This window comes from Eumetopias jubatus, unplaced genomic scaffold (assembly GCF_037043125.1).
Source record: "Eumetopias jubatus isolate StellerSeaLion01/CBP00866 unplaced genomic scaffold, mEumJub1_p1.0 scaffold_1, whole genome shotgun sequence".
Taxonomy (NCBI): Eukaryota; Metazoa; Chordata; class Mammalia; order Carnivora; family Otariidae; genus Eumetopias; species Eumetopias jubatus.
The window spans coordinates 69,044,862-69,065,127 of NW_028274807.1; the positions used below are offsets into that span (position 1 = coordinate 69,044,862).

General features: G+C 44.5%; 1 protein-coding gene across 1 annotated transcript in view; it reads right to left on the bottom strand.

Annotated features, from left to right (window-relative positions):
• Nucleotides 1-4,640: 4,640 nt before the first annotated feature.
• HEG1 (heart development protein with EGF like domains 1) overlaps nt 4,641-20,266 on the bottom strand; it is a 91,342-nt gene continuing 75,716 nt past the window's right edge. The window contains exons 16-18 of the mRNA XM_028091292.2: nt 14,767-14,854; nt 11,796-11,970; nt 4,641-9,818 (exon numbers count right to left, since the gene is read on the bottom strand). Coding sequence (XP_027947093.2) covers nt 9,669-9,818; nt 11,796-11,970; nt 14,767-14,854 — 413 coding nt within the window. The 3' untranslated portion in view covers nt 4,641-9,668. The remainder of the gene's footprint in view (nt 9,819-11,795; nt 11,971-14,766; nt 14,855-20,266) is intronic.

Here is a 20,266-nt window from a genome sequence, read left to right on the forward strand (position 1 = left end):
GTGCCCAAAATCTTTTCTTTTAGACAGTCTCTGCCTATTGCTTTCATGATGAAATGAATAACTGTAGATATTGCTTCATTGCCCTCAAGCTTTGCATATTGCTGTGAAGTCTGAGACCAGCTCGACTCTGTCCTTTTGAAGGGGACTTCCTTTTCATACTTGACACTAACTTAGGTTTAAAAAAGGGAAAAAAACCAATGACAACTACTATGTGAGGGACACCATGCTTTGTCAAGGGCCTATCCTAGTGAGTAGCTCATCCAAGCCCAGGAGTTGTATCCACATCTGTCTCTGAGGCCTGTGCTCTTCTAAGCACTGCACAACTCTGCCTCTGTCTTGCACAACTACCTGGGGCAACAGGAACCTTTGGGAAGAATAACTTGGCCTCATAGGGGCCTCAATGTCCTCTTTCATAAAATGGCCCAGCTGGACCGTGTCAGTGGTTCTCAGCTTCAAAGTTGTTAAACAACAACAACAACAACAACTAGTGATATGTCCCAAACTAGTGATGTGGGCACACACACACACACACACACACACACACACACACACAAAGGAAGGAAGGAAGGAAGGGAGGGAGGGGAGGAAGGGAGGGAGGGGAGGAAGAAGGTAGAAAGAACTACCATCTGCTATTACCATTGTTTCCTAAAATAAAGGACATTTTTATAACTAAAAAAAGGTAGAAAAGACAGTGTCTCTTAAAGATATTGCATTTAAATTGAACAAATTTAACTTTTTGAGAAACTGACCACTTATTTCATGCATTTGGCCTCAGCCCAGCCATGACTTCTCCCTGGCCCAGCCCCTCTCCAAGGGAAGGTTTTGTAAACCACGGGCCAGGATGACCTCACTGCCTTGCTCTCCAGGTCGCATATTCTAGGATTCTGTGAGCAAAGGTGCACCTGTTCTTGCTTTCCCAGGTTATGATTCCAGTCCCTTGGTCCCTTGGTCTTTAGAAAGGAATCAGTCTCAATGTGAAATGTGAACCAACCAATAACAAAGTAAGGAAGAAGATATTCTATGGTTGGGGTGATCGTGTGGAGAGACAAGAAAGACAGATCTTGTTCCTCAATTTCCCTAGTCATCATTGGGCTAAATATAGATCAAGTTCCCCATGGAGTATAACATTATAGCATATTGCTCAAAATAACTTTTGTCTTCTTGATACCATAGTGATAATGCCTTACAATGGGACTTGGCAACCGTGAAGTAAACAGGAGGGAAAGACAGAGGAACTAATATTCTAGTTTTATATAAACAAGCATGCCTACCAGGGAGCCTGTAACACACATCTGTTCAATGTTGGCTTCATCCCAGGCTAGAGCTAAATGATGCATCCTATTGTTTAGATACAGTTTAGAGACATCCTATCATTTAATCTCTCCACATACCTCTGAATTAGGATCTCATTATTTCTATTTTATAGGGCAGGAAGTTAATGATCAGAATAATAAAGAAATTCATCAGGATCACACAGCTAGGGATGCCTGGGTGGTTCAGTCGGTTAAGTGTCTGCCTTCAGCTCAGGTCATGATCCCAGGGTCCTGGGATGGAGTCCTGCATCGGGCTTCCTGCTCAGCTGGCGGGGGGGGGGGGAGGGGGTCTGCTTCTCCCTCTGCCCTTCCCCCCACTTCTGCTCCCTCTCTCTCTCAAATACATAAATAAAATCTTTAAAAAAAAGATCTCATAGGTAATAAGCTCTTTCAAACCTAGGTCATTCTGGCTCAAAACACTCATATCACAAAGCCTCAAGCAGGAGGCTCAGAAAACATTAGCCACTACTGAATGTTTCCAAAGTGACTTCTTGTTACAAACAACAACAACAACAACAAAAAACCCAACCAAACAAATTGAAAGAATTTCAATGATAATCGTTAAGTGTTCCATGGCATTGAACTAGGAACCAAGCAATTCATATAAGCTACAGTTAAACTAGTGTTAATTTAAGAGTGCTGCACTAGTCAGGATGGACCAAGTAATGCTGCAGCGGGTGACTCCTGAATCTTGGCGCCTTAACAAAACAATAGGAGAGCCCAGAGAGCCAGGGTCCCAGGCCAACAGTAGTGGCTCAGTCCCAACATGTATTTCCATGATTGCAGAGGCAAGAGAAGTGAACCTCACATACCGGCTCTGAAAGTGTCATATGGAAGGGACACATTTCACTTTCATTCACATTTCTTTGGCCAAAGCAAGTCCCGTGGCCATATTTCCCAAGAGGTGGGAAAGTGCATCCTACCTGGTGCCTGAAAGGGGGAAAGCTGGCAATTTTTTTTAGTGAACCACAGAAATCCTCCTCCCCACCTCTAGGTAACCACTCCTCTGTTTTCTGTCCCTACAGTTTTGTCTTTTCCAGAATGTAATATAGATGGAATTACACGGTATGAGGGCTTTTCTGTCTGGCTCTCTTCACTTAGCACATGGTTCTGAGACTCCAGCATGGGGCTGCCTACTGTGGTGGTTTGTTCCTTTTCTTTGCTGAGTACTATTCCCTTGTACCGTTGCTCCCCAGCTCATCAGGTGAAGGGCTTCCTAGCACATCTTTAAAGTGTTTCCTCGACATGTGCCTGCTTGGGTTTTGCTACAGAGATCTTTGCTAAGGGTTCCTGTTCAGTTCCGCGTCACAGCCGTGCACACGCTTGCTCTCAGGGAGTCACCAGCCTGCAGCTCCTAGAGTGACAAAAGTCCCTAGGACCTTTAACTTCAGTGTTATTTCTTCTGTTGCAAGGGTTCATCTTCTTACTTGCTCACTCAGTCTGTTTTAGCAAATGCCTGGTAGGTGCCAGGCACTGAACATCTAATGTTCAACAGGACAGTCTTAATTCCCACCGTTGCAGATTTACAGTTTTGTGCTCATTAAATCCTTTGCGATATGGGGAGGAGGAGGGGAGGAAATGAGGAACACTTTGACAGCAAGTCCAAGGTCTTTGGGACCAGTTACTAGTGAATCAGCATTGAGATAACATATTAATTCTGCAATTGTCTTCTTTTGGTGACCGGAGTACCCTCCTAAAGAGAACCGGTATGTTCTCTTTGTGTTGCGTTTCCTTGTAGTTCACAGAGTGTTCTCACATGATTCTCCCTTTGAATCCTCACAGCAACTCTGCAAGGCAATAATTATTATCTCTGCTTCAGGGATCAGGACTCCGAGGCTCAGAGACCTGAGCAGCCACTTCGGCCTGACATCATGATTTGGGAAAAACAGCCATGAAATTTACAGAATGTCTTGTACCAGTGGTCAGAGCCCAGGCCTTCCAGTGGTGCTGTAAGTTTTTATGAGGTCAATAAAAATCAATAAATATCTTTATTCTTGGCCTCTCTCTCTTATTTATTTATTTATTTATTTATTTATTTATTTATTTATTTATTTATGAGAGCCCGCATGTGTGAGTTGGGGGAGGGGCAGAGGGGAAAGGTGAGAGAATCTTAAGCTGACTCCATGCTGAGTGTGAGCCCAACACAGAACTCGATCCTGCAACCCTGAGATCATGACCTGAGTCAAAATCAAGAGTCGGGATGCTTAACTGACTGAGCCACCCAGGCGCCCCCGGCATCTGTCTTCTCTTTCTGAAGTTCATGCTTGCTGTGTCAGATGGTAGCATGATGCCACCACCCAGGTATGGGGATTCAGAGCTGTCTTGGCCAGCCAGTATCCAATACAGAAGGACTCTGGTCTATGCCCCTTATCTTTTGTCACTTCCCAAGCAACTGGAACAACTCAGTGTGCATTGATGATGTCCTTTAAGTCCAAGGCTCTAAAAATATTTTTTAGATCTTTACTTACTGGCGAATCAAATCTGGTGAGATGCACAAGTAGGACAAGCACTCTGGCTAGCTTGTCAGTGGATCGCAGTAGACCTGCTTTTAGGTCCTAAACAGATTCCAGGGGTGGGGAGCTCTGGAAATGCTGTGATGGCTGGCTGAGGTGGGTAGGAAAAAGAGAGGGTTCAGTCCTGGGGTCTGCTGAGATTTCCACTGGGGAGCCGGGTCAGGAGAGGAGAGTGTTGCTGGTTATCTCCATTCCAAGCTGTCTGATGGGCTGCAACCGTGATCTGATGTGCCCAAAGTTCACCTTCAGGCGCCAAGTTGACATGATTAGCCTCTCCTAGTGACCTAGCCACCTAGCTTCCGTCATAAAGCGTCTAGAGGCTCACCCATCCCTGCCATGAAAGGCACTGAAGGAAGCAAATAATTAATGAACATCCATCTAGCCAGACAGCCACATTCACTGGCCAGCGCAAGTGTAAGGCTCATGGCCCACTGTCTTAAAGTTCCACAGATTCTCCCTGCCATGGAGCACGGACATGCTTCCCGCCCCTCCCCCACAAGGTGGTTGGGGGGCGGCATTCAGGAGGAAATGCTGAACATCTGAACTGGTTATCTATGCTCTCTGATCCATAGAAAGGAAAGTAACAAAAGCAGTTCTTAGACCTGAATTAGGTTTTTTATCATTTAGGTCAGTTTGTCCGTCCATCCATCCATCATCAAAAGTATATTTCTTCACTGTGCTGGGCACTGAGGATCCAGAAATGGCTCAATCCCTATATTTGCCACGTAAGAGTTCCCTGTACGGTTCCACTGTTAACTCATGAAAGGTAACCTGCTGCACCCTGTTTGCTTGTTATTACGAGAAAAACACACAATGAAAATGATATTCATTTTATTGCATCATTTACTGACTAGAACGCCAGACTTAAAGTAGATATAAGTATAAAAATAACCAAATTCTTACAAATAATACTTTGCTGCTACAGTACTGAATAATTAGTGGAGGTGGCAATTATAATACAACTTTAAATAACATTCTCATAATGGTTTTAACACAATCAACCAGGGGCTAAGGTTTAAAGGTTTGCAAAAAGAAATCTGGGACAATGTGAAAACTCAAGAAGCTCATATTCCAGCTACATGCTTCATTTAACCGTAAGTCCAGCAACACAAACATTAACAAAACTCACAACAACCCATAATGAAAGACCTTCTTTTTTTGAAGAAACAGGCCAAGGTAATACAGAAATCTGGGTTAGTTTCGCAGATAGACTGGTTCCATCCCACCCCTGTCCAGTCCCATCCTTCCTAGGCAAGAACTCTGCATCTGCATTGCATGTCCAAAAAAAAGATAAAACCAGAATCTAGTAGGCAAATCCTTTGAAATGTCCTCTTAAAAAATGCGGAGGGGACAAAGCTGGTTAAGATCTCTCTTTATACACCTAAATTGTCCCCTTGAATTTCACAGGCTTTTTTGTGAGCAGTTGATACCAAACAGGATGGATTGTAACACTGCTGAAAAGATACCTTAGCGCAACAAATTAACTGGAATTTAATACTTTAATATTTCTAGTCTTTTAACCAGTCTCCTTCTCTGGGGATTTCAAAAAAGAAAAAAAGAACACATACTCAAAAGACAACTCTACAAAACCCTATCTGTTTCCAAAAATGCACACAAGAACCTCAGAATGATGTTTTGTTGAGAAGGAGGAAATGACATGTCCCTTCTAATCCCCAAAAAGTCTTCACATAAAAAAAATATCTCTGACATTAAGGGCAGTTTTAAAAAAGACAGAAAATATTGAAATACTGAACCTTGCATTCTTCCTGTATCCAAAGAAGTGCCTAGTTTTGAAATCAGAGTAAGTATCTTAGAACAATGGGTCAGAACCCGACTTTGGGGCGTGCTAGGCTAAACTAAGCCAGGAGCAACTAGAATGCTCAGCTTTAGCTTCTCCAGGCAAAGTTCCCCAGCCTACCAGGCACCTGGGCATTTGGCCAGTGGGCAAGATGGCTTCATGGAGACCCCACAAAAGCCACATGTGAGGAATGACCCTAACGTGCCTGCTCTGGGAACTTCCACATCTGAATAAATACCATCCTTCAAAAACATTTTCTTGGGCAGCCATCCAGCCTTGTACTACAAAGATGCTGCCCTTCTGCTGGGACCAACTTTAAGAATTACCTCTTTGAGAACTTAATAGTCACATCTTTGTTTATAATTCCAAATGCTAGCAGCCAGCTTGATCACACTATCCATTCAACAAATTTGGCTCTAAATGACTTAGCTGCTTCTGAAAATAAATTTTCGTCAAAGGAGGAAGATTTGTCAGCATTTAAGACATTCAACTGAATATGTTCACGACTCTGATCACGTTCACAAAAATATGCTTCCAATACAAGGCAAAGCAGCTCTCAGATGGGCATCTAAGTCTGGCTGCGTTTGTCAAAAACCCGGGTCATCACCTCACCCTTCCTACACCCAAAGCCATGTGCCAGTATACTTCTCGCTAAACACAAGCCACTCTTCTCTTAATGATGACCTCACGTGTCCAAGAAATAGATGCAATTATATGCAATGAACCCAAAAGGACCTTTTCAAAAAGGATTTTTTTTTTTGCATTTCATATCATTAGTTCAGTTAATGCTTAATAATAATAAGGTTCTTAAAAAAAAAAAAGTATATTGTAAGCCCACTCTCTCCTGCCCTCTTTGACATGTAATGTCTATTCGGGTGGTGAGGCATTCACCAGGAAGGCAAGAAAGGGAGAAGCGTTTGAATCCTGGCTCTCTAAGGCAAGATATTCATCCTCTCTGAGAGTTCACGTGTGCAAGAAACGGACACTCGCATGCACACTTCACCAGGGTGTGGTGAGGCCAAGGACCCTGCACAGAGCCTGGTCATGGGGGGGAACACGAGAGATTCTGGTCATGACAGGTAGACTTCATCAATGGTCTTCAGGGCCCTGGGCTGGCTCGTGGAGCCGAGAGGAAACGACAGGAGAAAGAAGACTCCCTGGGGCTTAAACAAAACCCACAGTGGCCGGGAGGCTGGCAGGTGACCCCGTTCCGCTGAGTCATGGTGTGGTGCTGCCGCATGCTACAGGACACATGGCTTCCTTTCGGCCCCGCCAGGCCCTCCAGAAGTTGAAGCCTCTCATGAGCAGTTAAGTGTCCCTTTTCCCTTCCACTTTTCCCTAGCCGTGGGGCCCCAACGAGGCAGGACTGTGGCATTCCTGTGGGCACAAGTCACACATTCCAGGTGTAGGGGCTGACACGGAGCACCTGTGCCAGAAGTGAGGGCTTCTGCTTCCCAGGGGTGCACCCAGCCCTGTCCCTCCAGTCCAGAGGCTGCTCCTGTCCTCCTGGATGTTTGCCCTCAGCCCAGGCAGGGCCCTTTGGGAGGTATTAACCCCAGACAGGGGTGCAGCCAGCCTCCCCCTTCCTCATTCAGGGTGGGCAGCTAACGTGTAACTGGGTAACGGTCATGCTGTTTTCATGCCTTCTTAGACCCTCCTGCTCTTGAGATATCTGTTTCCCAACCCCACAGCCTCCTAGAAGTGAGATACATTTGAACCTAACATTGTCGGGGGCCTCCCTTTTTCACAGTAAAAGAAAAACAACATTCTTAATCCACTTCACATGCACAAAACCTACTCACAGGAAAGCATTCTCGGAACTCACAAGACACTCTTTTCTGGACTTTGGGATTCTTCTCAAGAATGCTTTTGAGACAGCACACTTCCTTTTGTGTAGCTTATAGCTTCTGGTCCTGACACAGGAGATGATCTGTCAGCTGAGATAGCATCTGACACCTTTAGCTGAGTATGCTTGGGAATAGCCCCCCCACCGTGGCTCTGGGTTCTGGGGATGAGCAAGGATCTGCATCAAGAGTCAGGAAGCGAGGCCACCTCATGAGGGAGCCAAGTCTGTTGGCTAGGGTGAGCGGAGGGCAGGAGCTTGGAGCTCTCCAGGTAGATGTGAGACCAGAGGCTGTCTGCTTCCCCAGAGAGCTGCAAGACCCAAAGATTTCAGAAAGGTGATGCTCTGAAATTTGAAGTTGGCATCCGCTGACAAAAACAGAATTTGTATCTCAGGAGATGAGTCCAATGCAATGACTAAAAAGCATCACACCTGACTTGTGTTCCCGCTGCAGCAGGGTGATGGTGGCTCATGGAGACCATGGGACACAGGAGTTGACACTTAAAATTCTAAGGACGAGGATTACATAACAGTAAGGGTGAGATACACTCTGAAGAGATAAAAAGAGAACTCTGAAGAAACAACCACGCCCAGGACAGAACTGTCCCCAAAGGCTAGACTGCTTCCAGAATGTGGGTGCCCCTGAGCTCCAAGCTTCAGGGTGGGAATAATTCTTTACCACTGTGTTCTACTTTATCCCAAACCAGGATGTGTCAAAAGCACATGGCGGGAATAATCGCAGTTCCACAAGTAGCAGGTAAAGACACCGTGCCCTGGGGATGCCCCCCCCACCCCCACAGGACCCATGTCACAGGCATAATAAATAAGACATGTGGCATTTCCTTCCCAAAGGCAAACTCTCAACTCCTTAACTGGCCGGAAGTCTTTAGTTCTCCAATGCTGAGTTAAATTATGTTTCTGGAGGGAACTCGGCAGTAGTATAAAGGGGGACAAATTACTGCATGAGGGAAAATAAGTTATTTCTTCAGTGAATAAACAGCTCTGGGCCGTTGGTTGAAAAGTGGACACTGAGTTTGTGGACAAGATGCGGGATAGGATCACAGAAGCCGCCCCAGGAGGGAAGCAGACTCATGGACGTGTGGCTCTGTCCCAGCTCTCAGGTCTTCCTCAGGAACCCGCACGGCTTCCCAAAGCGCAGGGGTTTCAGGAAGCGGAATGTGCCGGGTCAGCCCAGTCCTCTAGCCACAATCCGCTGCTTCTCCTTCAGTGGCGGAATACCTGCTCAGGCCCAGTCTGCATTCAGCTTCCCGTTTCTACTGCACAGACACAGCAGCTTCGGCCTCAGAGGGGGGGTCAGACTCCCCGGGACCGGCACTGGGCGATGCCCTCAGGGATGAGAAGCGCCCCACGGCCTGCGGCTCTATGACCCTCTGGGCCTTCTCCCCCCAGGGCCCCGAGCCTGGCGCTGCCTGCCCGGCCTCACTACGGGCAGTGGGAGGCCTCTGATTAAAAGCAAATGCAACTTGTTTTGCCCTGATGCAGACTTACTTGAAAAAGTGAGAATTAACTGCAGAGGGAAAAAATAATCTTAAATAAATGTCACCTTGACTAAAAAATGGAGTACTGTATGCTCACCTGCAGCATCTCCAAACCTTAGTGGTATGTTCATCATCATCATCTGTTGTTTAGCACGGAGATACCGGGCAGGAAAACAACGAAAGAGCCTGTATTTTGCGGTAAATTAATCACCAGATCGAGGCCTATGGCAGTGTCTCAGGAAAAGAGGCCTTCTTTTTGGAACAGTCTTGGAAAAAATCTGAAAGGAGACCTCCCTATCCAATTTACTAAAGTGCAAACTAAGGAAACACTGGGTCCTGGCGAAGGCGCCTGACGACTTGCCCTGGCTACGAGTCAGCCCATGGCCAGTGGCCGGGGGCGGCTTTGGCACTCAGAGACTCCCGGTACTGGCCCACGTTCATGTTCACAGTTAAGGGCGAAGGTGCCCAAGGAGCAGCCCTCAGTTCCACGTCCCAGATCCATCTGTGCCCTTCCCCTGCGGTCATGCCCCTCACGCCTGTCCCGCTTCCCGCTTGCCACTGGAGTGTGGCTCCAAGAGTCCTGGGGGCAGCCGGTGAGCACGCTCCCCCCTGCTGCAGTCCTCTGAGTGGGCTGAGACTCACGTCTGGTGGCATGGTCATGGGCTTGCTCAGAGTGCTGGGCCCTCCCTCTCTCTTCCACACTTAGAAGTAGTCTCTTCTCCTGCTCTCATCACTGATGAAAGATGGGTTATACTGTCCAGGGAAAATGCACGAGTGCCGTGACCCCGGCAGTCCAGTGTAGGCCGGGTAGAGTCCATTGCGTTCAAGTTCAGGATTCCTTACACTTGTGGGCTGGTGGCCAGACAGAAAAGAAGAAAAGTCCATTTATTATTTGTGGATTTAAATTTAATGGTTTTTTTCTTTGAAAAAAAAAAGAAAAAAGAATGCTATGTTTTAATAAACCTAAGACAGAGGCAGCTAACCAGAGTGGAGCAGGGTCTGACCTAGAAGTCGGGATCTCCCAGGCCCTCTCTTTGTGGAGCCTGGGATACCTTTGCTCATATTCTCAAAGGAGGTCTTAAAAAAAAAAAAAACAACGATCAAGGGCAGCCCACCAACATAGGAAAAGACCTGGGCTAATTATCCTAATTATCATCAAGATTAATTATTACCTGATTATCTTGACTGTAAAAAAAAAGTGTCTTTCCCTGTGGAGCACTATGGCTTTAAATCCTCTCTGGCATTTAGCAGAACACCAATGTCCCTGCCACGAACAGGGAACTGACTTTTACAAGGACATAGGACCACGTGTCAAAGGTGGAGTTAGGACCCCAGAGCGGGAGGCCACCAGCGATTGGCAGCCGTCTCTGACCAGATCCCGGCCTAGCCCATCATGACTACCTAGCTGATGGGAATGACACGGCTACCTTGAGGAGGCCCTCAATGAGGCCCAGCAGGAGAAAATGCTTGCCTGGCAGAAATAAAACACTGGAGACAGCATATAATGAACGTGGATCCTAGGAGTGCCCAAAGTACACCTGAGGCCACTCTGAGGGACAGCCTTCTCACAGGGGGGCAGCTTCATGCCATAAGCATAGGCTCTGCTTCTATGGACTGCTCAGCCCATTTCTGAAAGGGAGATGGGGCTGGCTTAAGTTCTTGATTATTTCTACTTAAGGCAACTCTTGGGCTAACTCCATGGAAACACGGTGCGGTTGGTCCTCCGGCGCCACGGGTCTGTCTGTCCCTATGTGATCCCGCCAGGAGCGGGGGAAGAGTCCCTAGCGAACGGTGTGAGGGTGCAGGCAAACCTGCTCACGCAGCAGACCCTGTAGATACCAGGCTGCCAGGAAAGTAACAGGGCTTCCCAGACGGAGAATACAGCAAAGCACTTGTGCGGAAACATCAACACTTAAACCCAGGGCTAGGTTTGTGTCTACGTTTATCTTTCCCCTTATTTCTTCTTGCTTTCCTCCAGTTTCAAGTTTTCCAAAGGGTCCAACAGAAACAACAGCTTCCTTAGCATGAACCCCTCCCATCCAAAGTCTGAACCCTTAGGGTTCATCCTCATAGCAACTAGCGGGGTTGTGACTTGTCACAGGGCTATTAAGTCCCCACGGGGCAAGGTTTCAGGTTTATTGCTACCTCAAAGAGGTCCACATGGGATGAGAAGTCACCTACGTCTGTTTACTTTTCAGGTCAGATAGCCCCGTTTGTATTTGCCATATGACGTCAAATGAACTGGGCAGCTCATGGGTTATTCGATGTGGGACAGAAGGAGCCAGGGTTCAAGGTGGTCTACCATCTTTCCAAATGCTGCCGTCCAGGGCTGGATGGAGCCAGCTGTGGAAGACCTATACTGAGTGAACATTCTCCTAAACCTCTGAGAAGTGCTTGCTGATGACGACACTGAGTTGTTCTCTTTATACCAGTTTCCAATCTCCCAACCACAGGAGATAAAGCATGGCATATAAGAGATGAAAATGCATGGGCCACAGGCTAAATATCACTAAATTCTTTCTGTTATCTTTCAGTTTCCAATCATAACTTAGAAGCAAATTTGGTCACAGGAAGGGTTATTGCTACAACCCCATAAAAGTAATGTGCTTGGTGGAAATAGCCTTCGTGATCTTGATGTCAAAACTAACAAATACCATGCAAATAGATTGTAAGTAAATTGAATACTAAATTATGTAAATAAGAGGCTCAGGCCACCATTCTCTTTAACACTTAAGCAGCTGAAGTATCTTAATTTTACTACAAAACACAATCCCTGTACTTCTCAGAGGGAATCAGAGCCTGAGTTGCCCTGGGCACAGCGATACGCACCGAGTAATATACATCCGTCATCTGGAGGAGGTTTTTGGTACTTCCGTTCTCATGCATTTCAATAGCTTCTCGGCCCCATTCTTGGGAGCGAGGGTTTTTGGGGTACTCAGCATATGGGGACATTTGGAAATCTCCACTTTTGAAGATGAGTTTGCTTATGTCATTTTTACTCTTTCTGTGGAATGGAAAATAGTTGACAATTTAAATGAACAAGTTCTGTAAAGAAATGATATCTATGAAAGCACGTTTTATTATTTTAGAAGGTAAATTAGACGGAAAGCTACCATTACATTCTTTTGTAAATGCCCACTGAAAAATGGCATTATTGTTATATTTTGCCTAAAACAAGTAAAAATGCAATTAGAGGCAAAAAAAATGCAAAAAAAATCTTCCAACTAGAAGAGACAGGTTACCACGGACAGAGAGGACGAACACAGCTATCTATAGTGAAGCAGTCTTTTGCAGGGGAAAGAGGTCGCTGCATCTTGGGGGCAGCCAGGGAAATCAGAGTCATAAATTCCCAGAATGCTGGAGCCAAAGGCCTTTAGGATTCTATAATCCAATGGTTCTAAACCTGCCTGAGCATCAGAATGTACATGGAAGCTTGTAGGTCCCACCAAGATTTACTAAGAAAGGAGCTCTGGGGATGGGATGGCTCTGGCTTCGCAAAAAGATGAGACTTGTTCTCCAGGTCACACTTTGCTACTAGCAAAGCTGGGACAAGAGTACAGGCCTCCTACCTCGCCAGCCAGGGCCCTTTAACCACATGAAGCTACTCCACTGACCATAAAACCAGTCTGTCTCATTTGCAAAAATGCCCACCTGTTTGTTTTACCCATACATATTCTCATTTCCGCAGGTCAAGGAAAGCCCAGGATAAGCCCCTACTTGTCAGGGTTCCCTGGCTGGAAATGGCGGAAATATGTGTGATTTACCTATGTGATGGGCCTAGGATCAGACATTTTTAGTTATATTTGCCCTGGGTAAGATAATCTGAAGTTTCTTCCTTCTTACCTCACTTTCCTATAAATAAGCTTTCTGGGAAAGCACAAAATGACTCAGGGTCATAAAACCAAATGTCCAGCATGTGCCTTAGGCGTTGTCCCTTCTTGTAAGTTCAAGAACAGACCTGCCACTGTGTTGCTCCCTGGAGGGTGGGGCATCCGTTTTCAAACAATGACTTAACTAATTCACGACTACCTTCCCTTTTGCCAAAGCCCATAGTCACTGGCTCCTTCTCCAGGTGGTCACACTACCTGGTTCTCGAACACTTAGCAAATATGAGGCTTACATCCCCTTGGGGCCTCTAGCTTCTAGTCTCCTACCCCGGATTTTATTTCCACTCATAGTTTGATGATCTGGTGGCAACTCTGCCAATGACAGGTAAACGCAGTAGCACGAGGCCTGCAGTCCCGGATGTGGGCGGTCGGGGCAAGCTGCTCTCTGCAGCCTCACTGGGGGTCAAAGATATCCTCCAATGTCCTTCATATCAACGGTCGAAATATAACTTGCTCTTTCGGTGGGTTCCCTCCATCTGTTACATCAGAAAAATTCCTGCCATTTATAATCATCTAAATCAAAAGCCACAGTTTTCCCTTATCTGACTAGATGATTACCGAGAAAGGGGACTAACTTCTTCCTTACTCTTCCTTTTCCCGGTTGCACTGACTTCCAAGAAGCCCAGAGCCAAGCATACTGCTGAGTGTCCTCTCACCCCATGTGCCTGCTACAGCTTGCTTACTGCCAAAATAGCTCAGCTAACCCCTCCACCTTTGTTTGCTTCTAAATTTGCCCACTTGAAGTATGTAAGCCAATGGTTTTAGTATATTCAGACCTGTGCAGCCATCCTCACAATCCATTTTTACAACAGTTTCATCACCCTAAAAAGAAACCCCTTACCCCTTACTCCCCAGTTCCCACCCCCCACCTGCCAGCCCTAGGCAATCACTAAGCTACCTTCTGTCCCTATTAGATTTGCCTATTTTGGACATTTCATATAAACGGAATCATACAATAGGTGGTCTTTTGTACATGTTTGTGTGTGAACATACATACTCACTTCTCGTGGTATGTACGTCAGAGTGGAGGTGCTGGGTCATATGGCGACACTGTGTTTAACATCCTGAGGAACTGACAAGACTTTTTCAGAGGGGCTGCACCATTTTATGTTTCCGCCAGCAGAGTAGGAGCGTTCTAATTCTTCCACAGCGTCACCAATGCTTGCTGTTTCCTTGTTTTTTTTTTTATTTTTTATTTAAATTCAATTAATTAACATATATTACTGGTTTCAGAGCTGGTGGTCAGCGAGTCATCAGTCTTATATGTTAACACCCAGTGCCCATTACATCACATGCCCTCCTTAATGTCCATCACCCAGTTACCCCATCCCCCCACTCCCCTCTTGTTTTTTAAATACGCATCTTAGTGGGTTTCCCAATTTTGCTTGTATTTCCCTGATGGCTAAAGATGCGGAGCATCCTTTCATGTGCTTCCTGGCCATTTGTTCATCTCCTTTGGTGAAATGCCTATTCAAATTCTTTGCCCATTTTTAAATGAGGTTGCCTTTTTATTATTGAGTTGTAAGAATTCTTTATATATTCTAGACACAAGTCCCTTAGTAGAAATATGATTTTCAAATACTTTCTCCTGTTCCCTAGGTTGTGTTTTCACTTTCTTGATAGGGTTCTTTGAAGCACAGGAGTTTTTAATTTTGATGACGTCCAATCTATCACTTTTTTCTTGCTTGTGCTTGGGGATATTCTTTTTTAGTAAAGGAAATAAGAGTCCTGATTATTGTCTTTTCTCAATGGCACTATCTATCAAGAATTTCCTTTTCTCCTTTTTTTAATGGTTCAGTCATACAGGATGATTTAATACTGTAAACCACCCCAAACATTCTTTAAAATAAACACTGACCCTTGCTTAGCAGAGGCAAAGAGAATTAGAATGTGAACCCCCGTCACTCACTCACCGGCAGCAGGTAACAATCAGCGCGATGCCTAGAATAAGAAGCAGCCCACCTCCTGCTGCTGCGATCACCACGGTGATCAGCTGATAAGCTAAACAGGGTCAAAAAGGAGAAAAGTGGACAGGTGAGAGGTAATGAAGAAATAAATGAATACAAAAGAATAGTTCCCCTCCTCACCCCACAGCTATGACTGTGCACCTCAGCTAGTGACAGGCTAGCTCTGGCATTTGCTCTGTTAGAGGGTGGCAGGATATGCCACCCAAAATATTCCTCTTTGGCATGCTTATTATTTTGAACTGATTATTTTCGGGAAACCGTGACTCAGGAGAAGCTCTGAAAACAGTTTTGTAAAGGAGATTTACATTAGAAAAGGGGCCTGTACCAGGAAGGCAGCTCTGACCAGAGATCACCTTTTCACCAGAGAGCCTGAGGTTTGGGCAGCACAGCCTTTGTTTACCAAACAGTTCCTCCTCTCACTTTGCCTGGTGGCTTCCCACCCCCGCCCTTGGCAGCTGCGGACACCTAGCCCTTTCCTTAACTCAGAAGGGTGCAGAAGCCTCAGATATCCGGCTGCCTTTGCGTCTCATATCTCTGTGGTTCTCCTGTGTGTGCTATGTAATTAAAATTGTTTTCTTTTTCTCCTGTTAATCTGTCTTTTATTGAGGGGCGGAGGTAGAGTTCTAGAACGGTAGAGGGAAAATTGTTTTTCCTCCCCTGCCTGCACTGTTTGGAGAAGATTTCTTTCTCAGCCACTCCTAGAACACTGGATGGAACCCAAATTCTACCTGTAGACCAGCCCCGAGATCATGTTCACCAATGCATGGTAAAAAGAGAAAACTAAAGGACATGCATGAAGTTTTCAAAAACTAACTGTTTTTTTAAAATTTTTTATTGTTATGTTAATCACCATATATTACATCATTAGTTTTTGATGTAGTGTTCCATGATTCATTGTCTGTGCATAACACCCAGTGCTCCACGCAGAACGTGCCCTCCTTAATACCCATCACCAGGCTAACCCATCCCCCCACCCCCCTCCCCTCTAGAACCCTCAGTTTGTTTTTCAGAGTCCATCATCTCTCATGGTTCGTCTCCCCCTCTGACTTACTCCCCTTCATTCTTCCCCTCCTGCTATCTTCTTTTTCTTTTCTCTTAACATATGTTGCATTATTTGTTTCAGAAGTACAGATCTGTGATTCAACAGTCTTGCACAATTCACAGCGCTCGCCATAGCACATACCCTCCCCACTGTCTATCACCCAGCCACCCCATCCCTCCCACCCCCCACCACTCCAGCAACACTCAGTTTGTTTCCTGAGATTAAGAATTCCTCGTATCAGTGAGGTCATATGATACATGTCTTTCTCTGATTGACTTATTTCACTCAGCATAACACCCTCCAGTTCCATCCACGTTGTTGCAAATGGCAAGATCTCATTCCTTTTGATGGCTGCATAATATTCCATTGGGTATATATACCACTTCTTCTTTATCCATTCATCTGTCGATGGACATCTTGGCTCTTTCCACAGTTTGGCTATCGTGGACATTGCTGCTATAAACATCGGGGTGCACGTACCCCTTCAGATCCCTACATTTGTATCTTTGTGGTAAATACCCAGCAGTGCAATTGCTGGATCGTATGGTAGCTCTATTTTCAACTGTTTGAGGAACCTCCATACTGTTTTCCAGAGGGGTTGCACCAGCTTGCATTCCCACCAACAGCGTAGGAGGGTTCCCCTTTCTCCGCATCCCCGCCAACATCTGTCCTTTCCTGACTTGTTAATTTTAGCCATTCTGACTGGTGTGAGGTGGTATCTCACTGAGGTTTTGATTTGGATTTCCCCGATGCCGAGCGATGCTGAGCACTTTTTCATGTGTCTGTTGGCCATTTAGATATCTTCTTTGGAAAAATGTCTGTTCATGTCTTCTGGCCATTTCTTGATTGGATTATTTGTTCTTTGGGTGTTGAGTTTGATAAGTTCTTTATAGATTTTGGATACTAGCCCTTTATCTGATATGTCCTTTGCAAATATTTTCTCCCATTCTGTCGGTCGTCTTTTGGTTTTGTGGACTGTTTCTTTTGCTGTGCAAAAGCTTTTGATCTTGATGAAATCCCAAAAGTTCATTTTTGCCCTTGCTTCCCTTGCCTTTGGCGATGTTTCTAGGAAGAAGTTGCTGCGGCTGAGGTCGAAGAGGTTGCTGCCTGTGTTCTCCTTTAGGATTTTGATGGACTCCTGTCTCACGTTTAGGTCTTTCAACCATTTGGAGTCTATTTTTGTGTGTGGTGTAAGGAAATGGTCCAGTTTCATTCTTCTGCATGTGGCTGTCCAATTTTCCCAACACCATTTGTTGAAGAGACTGTCTTTTTTCCATTGGACATTCTTTCCTGCTTTGTCAAAGATAAGTTGACCATAGAGTTGAGGGTCCATTTCTGGGCTCTCTATTCTGTTCCACTGATCTATGTGTCTGTTTTTGTGCCAGTACCATACTGTCTTGATGATGACAGCTTTGTAATAGAGCTGGAAGTCTGGAATTGTGATGCCGCCAGCTTTGCTTTTCTTTTTCAAGATTCCTCTGGCTATTCGGGGTCTCTTCTGGTTCCATACAAATTTTAGGATTCTTTGTTCCATTTCTTTGAAAAAAGTGGATGGTATTTTGATGGGGATTGCATTGAATGTGTAGATTGCTCTAGGTAGCATTGACATCTTCACAATGTTTGTTCTTCCAATCCATCAGCATGGAACGTTTTTCCATTTCTTTGTGTCTTCTTCAATTTCTTTCATGAGTATTTTATAGTTTTCTGAGTACAGACCCTTTGCCTCTTTGGTTAAATTTATTCCTAGGTATCTTATGGTTTTGGGTGCAATTGTAAATGGGATCGACTCCTTGATTTGTCTCTCTTCTGTCTTGTTGTTGGTGTATAGGAATGCCACTGATTTCTGTGCATTGGTTTTATATCCTGCTACTTGACTGAATTCCTGTATGAGTTCTAGCAGTTTTGGGGTGGAGTCTTTTGGGTTTTCCACATACAGTATCATATCATCTGCAAAGAGTGAGAGTTTGACTTCCTCTTTGCCGATTTGGATGCCTTTGATTTCTTTTTGTTGTCTGATTGCTGTGGCTAGGACTTCTAATACTATGTTGAATAGCAGAGGTGATAGTGGACTTCCCTGCCACGTTCCTGACCTTAGGGGAAAAGCTCTCAGCTTTTCCCCATTGAGAATGATATTTGCTGTAGGTTTTTCATAGATGGCTTTTATGATATTGAGGTATGTACCCTCTATCCCTATACTCTGAAGAGTTTTGATCAAGAAAGGATGCTGTACTTTGTCAAATGCTTCTTCTGCATCTATTGAGAGGATCATATGATTCTTGTTCTTTCTTTTGTTAATGTATTGTATCACGTTGATTGATTTGCGGATGTTGAACCAACCTTGCAGCCCAGGGATAAATCCCACGTGGTCATGGTGAATAATCCTTTTAATGTACTGTTGGATCCTATTGGCTAGTATTTTGATGAGAATTTTTGCATCCATGTTCATCAAGGATATTTGGTCTGTAATTCTCCTTTTTGATGGGGTCTTTGTCTGGTTTGGGGATCGAGGTAATGCTGGCCTCATAAAATGAGTTTGGAAGTTTTCCTTCCATTTCTATTTTTTGGAACAGTTTCAGGAGAATAGGCATTAATTCTTCTTTAAATGTCTGATAGAATTCCCCTGGGAAGCCATCTGGCCCTGGGCTTTTGTTTATTGGGAGATTTTTGATGACTGCTTCAATTTCCTTAGTGGTTTTCGGTCTCTTCAGGTTTTCTATTTCTTCCTGGTTCAATTTTGGTAGTTGATACATCTCTAGAAATGCACCCATTTCTTCCAGGTTATCTAATTTGCCGGCATAGAGTTGCTCATAATATGTTCTTATAATTGTTTGTATTTCTTTGGTGTTGGTTGTGATCTCTCCTCTTTCATTCATGATTTTGTTGATTTGGGTCATTTCTCTTTTCTTTTTGATAAGTCTGGCCAGGGGTTTATCAATCTTGTTAATTCTTTCAAAGAACCAGCTCCTAGTTTCGTTGATCTGTTCTACTGTTCTTTTGTTTTCTATTTCATTGATTTCTACTCTGATCTTTATTATTTCTCTTCTCCTGCTGGGTTTAGGTTTTATTTGCTGTTCTTTCTCCAGCTCCTTTAGGTGTAGGGTTAGGTTGTGTATTTGAGACCTTTCTTGTTTCTTGAGAAAGGCTTGTATTGCTATATACTTTCCTCTCAGGACTGCCTTTGCTGTATCCCAAAGATTTTGGACAGTTGTGTTTTCATTTTCATTGGTTTCCATGAATTTTTTTAATTCTTCTTTAATTTCCTGGTTGACCCATTCATTCTTTAGTAGGATGCTCTTTAGCCTCCATGTATTTGAGTTCTTTCCGACTTTCCTCTTGTGATTGGGTTCTAGTTTCAAAGCATTGTGGTCTGAAAATATGCAGGGAATAATCCCAATCTTTTGGTACCGGCTGAGACCTGATTTGTGACCTAGGATGTGACCTATTCTGGAGAATGTTCCATGGGCACTAGAGAAGAATGTGTATTCCGTTGCTTTGGGATGGAATGTTCTGAATATGTCTGTGAAGTCCATTTGGTCCAGTGTGTCATTTAAAGTCTTTATTTCCTTGTTGATCTTTTGCTTAGAGGATCTGTCCATTTCAGTCAGGGGGGTGTTAAAGTCCCCCACTATTATTGTATTGTTGTCAATGTGTTTCTTCGCTTTTGTTATTAATTGCCTTATAAAATTGGCTGCTCCCATGTTAGGGGCATAGATATTTACAATTGTTAGATCTTCTTGTTGGATAGACCCTTTAAGTAGGATATAGTGTCCCTCTTCATCTCTTATTACAGTCTTTGGTTTAAAATCTAATTTGTCTGATATAAGGATTGCCACCCCAGCTTTCTTTTGGTGTCCATTAGCATGGTAAATGGTTTTCCACCCCCTCACTTTCAATGTGGGGGTGTCTTTGGGTCTAAAATGAGTCTCTTGCAGACAGCGTATTGATGGGTCTTGTTTTTTAATCCAATCTGATAGCCTGTGTCTTTTGATTAGGGCATTTAGCCCATTTACATTCAGGGTAACTATTGAAAGATATGATTTTAGTGCCATTGTATTGCCTGTAAGGTGACTATTACTGTATATTGTCTGTGTTCCTTTCTGATCTATGCTGCTTTTAGGCTCTCTCTTTGCTTAGAGGACCCCTTTCAACATTTCTTGAAGGGCTGATTTCGTGTTTGCAAATTCCTTTAGTTTTTGTTTGTCCTGGAAGCTCTTTATCTCTCCTTCAATTTTCAATGACAGCCTAGCTGGATATAGTATTCTTGGCTGCATATTTTTCTCGTTTAGTGCTCTGAAGATATCTTGCCAGTCCTTTCTGGCCTGCCAGGTCTCTGTGGATAGATCTGTTGCCAATTAATATTTCTACCATTGTAGGTTACATATCTCTTCTCCTGAGCTGTTTTCA